This window comes from Trachemys scripta, chromosome 16 (genome assembly GCF_013100865.1).
Source record: "Trachemys scripta elegans isolate TJP31775 chromosome 16, CAS_Tse_1.0, whole genome shotgun sequence".
Taxonomy (NCBI): Eukaryota; Metazoa; Chordata; order Testudines; family Emydidae; genus Trachemys; species Trachemys scripta.
The window spans coordinates 2,029,128-2,034,229 of record NC_048313.1 but is presented as its reverse complement, the minus strand read 5'-3'; the positions used below and the strand labels follow the sequence as shown (position 1 = coordinate 2,034,229).

The 5,102-nt window shown below is 46.0% G+C and overlaps 1 protein-coding gene across 5 annotated transcripts in view; it reads left to right on the top strand.

Annotated features, from left to right (window-relative positions):
• The window catches only part of BICRA (BRD4 interacting chromatin remodeling complex associated protein), a 116,631-nt gene that overhangs the window by 92,441 nt on the left and 19,088 nt on the right, over nt 1-5,102 (top strand). For all 5 annotated transcript variants that reach the window (XM_034792049.1, XM_034792047.1, XM_034792050.1 and 2 more), the window contains one exon: nt 563-2,560. In XM_034792049.1, the coding sequence (XP_034647940.1) occupies nt 563-2,560 (1,998 nt within the window). The remainder of the gene's footprint in view (nt 1-562; nt 2,561-5,102) is intronic.

Genomic DNA, 5,102 nt, shown 5'->3' with positions numbered 1-5,102 from the left:
CAAGGGACGTACTGACCGCCACTTCCAGCAGCTCCCATTGGCCTGGAGCAGCGAACCGCAGCCACTGGGAGCCGCGATGGGCCGAACCTGCGGACGCGGCAGGTAAACGGCCCGGCCCAGCCTGCCAGGGGCTTTCTCTGCACAAGCGGCGGAACAAGTTTGGGAACCACTGGTCTAGTGGCTAAAGTAAAGGAACTGCGAGTTTGCTCGCTTGGGTTCTGTTACCAGCTCTTCCACTGACTCCCGATGTGACTTTATGCAAGGCCCTTAATCCCTGTGCCTCGGGTTCCCTTTAATAACATCATGCATTTATTTAGCACTTTATGGGGACGGCAAGATGGTTTACAAATGTACTTAGCAAATTGATATACAAACTTTACACTGGGATCACTTTGCCCAACACTGAGATGCAGTCAACTCTAGGGTGGATCACAAAAGCATTTTAACAACTCCCAGTAAGGGTGCACAACCATTTAGCATAGAAAGATTAAAAATCCTGTTTCATGGGTTTGAATTAAATGTTTTTTCTCCCTCCCCCCCCCCCCCATCTTAAACCTTTTAGCTGCATGTACAAGAATCCTCTGGCAACCATCTGAACACTGAACAGAATCAGAACACAACAAGCGTTGACCTCGACTTTTTAGAAGATGACATCCTGGGGTCACCATCTGGTGGTGGGGCGAATCTTCAGAACTCAGACCAGCCCTGTGACATTCTCCAGCAGAGCCTGCAAGAGGCTAACATTACAGAACAGACTCTGGAGGCAGAGGCAGAACTGGACCTGGGGTCTTTCCAGCTCCCTACACTTCAGCCAGTGGTTCAGACTGCCTCTGATGGCACGCCGCAGATTTTCTCCAGTGGGGCTGACCTAATTGGGTTGCAGCAGCCTGCAGTCCTGACACATCAAGCGCTGGTGCAGCAATCAGTGGGAGCAGACGTCGTTAATAAGGCCATCAGTGTTCAGCCTTTTCTTCAGCAGGTTGGCTTGGGGAATGTTACCATACAGCCAATTTCCAACCTTCAGGGCTTGCCTAATGGAAGCCCAAGTGGGACATTGGGAATTGGGCCGATTCAAGTAGTTGGGCAACAGGTGATGGCTATTAACCAGTCAGCTCAGCAGATCATTGCAAAACAAGTTCAGCCCTCCCAAGTGACCACCATGCCCGTTGGCAGTTACATCACCCAGACAGCACCCGAGCAACAGCAGGTCACCCTCGCTTCTACGGGGGTGTCTCCACAGAACGCTGGCCTTGTCATCCAGAAAAACCTGCCCTCCGTGGCCACTACCACGCTGAATGGAAACTCCATGTTTGGGAACGTATCTGCCACCCCAGGCTCCCAACCTCTCACAGTCACATCGAACTTAAGCAGCCCATTGGTGCAGGCCCAGAACGTGATTATCCACCGAACACCCACGCCAATTCAGCCCAAACCTGCAGGGGTCCTGCAACAGAAGCTGTACCAGATCACCCCCAAGCCATTTGGTCCCAATAATACCACCCTGACCATCCAGAACGAGGCTGCCCTGCAACAGCAGAAGGCCCAACAGAACCTGACTTTTATGGCGGGCAAACCAGGACAGAATGTGGTGCTGTCTGGATTCCCGCAAGGGCTGCCTGCCAACATGTTCAAACAACCTCCACCGCAGCAGCAAGCCCTCAGCAAGCCCATGAGCGTCCACTTGCTAAACCAAGGCAGCAGTATTGTCATCCCCGCGCAGCACGTTCCTCAGGCCATGTTACAGGGTCAGAACCAGTTCCTTCTTCCTGGGCAGTTAGCAGGTGCCTCTGCTGTTCAGATACCCCAGCAGCTCTCAGCCTTGCAGGCGAACATGGGAGGACAGATCCTAACAACTTCACACCCCAGTGGCCAAGCCCACATCATAACTAGCCAAGGGCCTGGTGGACAGCTGATAACCAATCAGGCCTTGCCTGCCCAAATCCTCACCAATCAGAACATAGCTAGCCAGCTGAATCTGGGGCAGGTGCTTACATCGCAGAATGCGCATGGCACGGCTCACATTCTTTCTGCACCTATTCAACTGCAGCCTGGTCAGGTGGGTCAGCCAACTTTGTTCCAGATGCCTGTCTCTCTAGCTGGCAGCTTGACCACTCAGAGTCAGCCCTCCGTTGCAGCCTCATTGGCCAGTGGGGCCATCAGTCAGACTGGGCAGACCGTTATCCAAGGTGTAACTCTGCCTAATCAAGTTGCTATGTTAAATTCCACTGAGAACCTCAACCAAGCTGTGAGCATTCAGGCATCTGCCACCACCAGCAGTCAGAGTCCAGGCCTCATTCAGCCACAGCCCGCTTCTGGCACCAGCCTGCTGCCAAGCAGTGACCAGTCCTCTATACTGACCGTCCAGGCTGCATCCCAGCCTCCAGCGCCACCTCCGCTTCAGTTGAATGTGCAGCAGCAGCCTTCTCAACAGCCATCACAGCTACCCGTGACTTCCCAGCCCAGCCCGAACTTGGCATCCAGTCCAGAGAAGATCATCTTGGGCCAGACAGCTGCCGGAACGGTCCTAAACCAAGATTCCATGCAGATGTTTCTGCAACAGGCAAGTGAAATATTTTAATGATCACATGAGTGGTATTGCTAGTTGGCTCACTTGTTTTAGCTATTGTGAGGAAGGCAAAGGAGAGTTATAGGATTCAGGCGGCATAATCTAATCTTTCCTCATAGACTGGACACTCTACAAATGCTGTATTATAGCACGAATTATTTGTTAAAATGAAGTTTCAAAGTTGATGGGTTATCCCATCATAAGACTGCTCACTTAGTATGTGTGTTTTAATTTAAAACTGCTAGAAGAACTGGGTGGTCTCAGGGGTTTGGTAATGAGTATGTAGCCTTTTACCTACTTTGAATCTAACCTAGGTTTGTAGTATCTGGCAGCTATTGTCATCTGCTGTCCATTCGATCACTTCTGTGGAATGAGTAGGTGCGTTAGTGGTACTTGCATCCAGATCACAAAAGCTACCATCATGGTTGGCAGTCACAGAAGAGAAGCCGATAAATAAACATGCCGTGTTGACTGAGTTCCCATGGCTGCCCTAGATTGGCTCTGCTGAGGCGCATTAGTGAGGGGAGACTTGTACAGCCACTGCCTGTGTTCTTCTGTTTGTGGATAAGAGTTCAGCGTCCAGGCTTGCCAGTTCAGCATCTTCCACTATCACAAGTGTTGATGCCGTCACTATGTGCACTGTTAAGGAGTGCAGACACAAAGCAGCTATGGTTCACCTCATCTGTTTATATAATATCAGATTAAATAAGGCTTTTCACTTCTTTTGGGGATCAGTTTAAACCATTGTATTTTTATTCTTATTCTTTAATTTAAAAAAAGATGAAGGCTTGATCCAAAGCCTGTTGAAGTCACTAAATTGCATTAGAGAGAAGATAGGAGTTTGGTCTTTTTTTCTTTTTTTTATTCCTCTTAAATATTACCTAAGAGTAGTATAATCGATTTACCATAACATTCTCACACATGCCTTTCTCCAAAAGACAATGGGCCAGATTTACCTCTGACACAAATGGACACAATACTACTGACCTCATTTGAGCTGTGCCTCCCTATACTAGAGTAAAATTTGTCCCAATGTCACTAAGATCCTCTGGCAAGTTACGAGATACAGAACTAGGGTCATCTGTGAATTTTCTTTGTTTTTATATTCCTCTAAATATACTTGCTTCACCAATATGATACAGTAACTGCATAATCCACTTAAAGTGGTCACTGTCAGCTAAGTTGGGCCCCAGATGTAATGGTAGTTTAAAAAAAGGAGAGGGGGTTGGGGGGGAGGGGTGTTACATAACCTGTTATGAATAGAAAGGTTTTTATCTTTTTAAATTCAATTAAAGTTGTTTAAATTAAAAGACAGTCTCCTGCAGTTGGAACACAGCAACATCTTAAAAGCAATGATACTAATCACACATACCTACCTCATAGAGGTGGGGATTCATTATTTAATATATGTAAAGCAAGTAGAAGTGCAGAGAGTTGGCAATCATAATTGGTTTCACTTTGGGGTTTACAGAACCTGACTAATAATATTTAAATTACCTCTTATATAATGCTCCACATTTTCAAATCACTGTAGAAAAATTTAATTAATTAGCTGTTACAACACTCCTATGAGGTAGTTGAGAAAGTAATATTAGTCCCATTTTACAGATGGTGAATGTGAGATAAAGAGGTTAAATGACTTTCCCAAGGCTGCAGAGCCTAGTTTAGAACTCTGCCTCGGGGAGTAGAAACTGATAGTGAAACTAATCAGTCTCATTTCATTGTCTAAGTGCAAAAAGTAAACAAACAGCATCAGTGATGGTGAACAGTAAAGGGAAGCTTGAAGTTATTTAGTTATTATTATTATTATTATTATTATTTGGATGTTGCTAGTAACACAGGTGAGGACATTTCATTTTAAACATAAGGCTTTGATCTTGACAGTGACCCTTTAACACTAACATTTACTACCATATTCACTGTTTATTACTATATACAAGAAAAGAAATGTACAAATGTTAAAGTAACTTGAGGAGGGAAGTGTCGCAGAGATCCTAAAAAATTCACAAAAGCTGTGATCTTCAGAGACAAAAATGAACCCTAGCCTACTCTCGTCTTGCTGGGTATGGGGAGGGGGAACTCACTTATCTAAACCATAAATGACTTTCTATGAATCCTGCATGTACTGCACTATCTCAGCACAAGAGTAGTGAATGGCATTAAGAATGGGAATTTCAGACATGGTTCCCAAAGTCTCGACTTGGAGGTTTTTTGTTTTTATTTGCAGTTTGATATCACATCAAATTCTGTTACTGTGTAAAGCTACCATCCAGTAGGAATGTTCCCTGCATTTCACATTAGGTCTCTCAGTAGGGCATAAACTGTTGCTTTGATACAGTTTACTCCTGAGGGCATTCTGCGCCAAAAAATTAAAAATTCTGCGCACAATATTTTAAAATTCTGCAAATTTTATTTGTCTAATAAATGTGGAGGCTCCAGCGTGGCATTGGGGAGCATAGGCCACTGGCTGCACAGAGGTGGGAGATCACTGTGCAGCTTTCTTCCTCTCCTCCCCCGTCCCCCCCCCCCCCCCAGG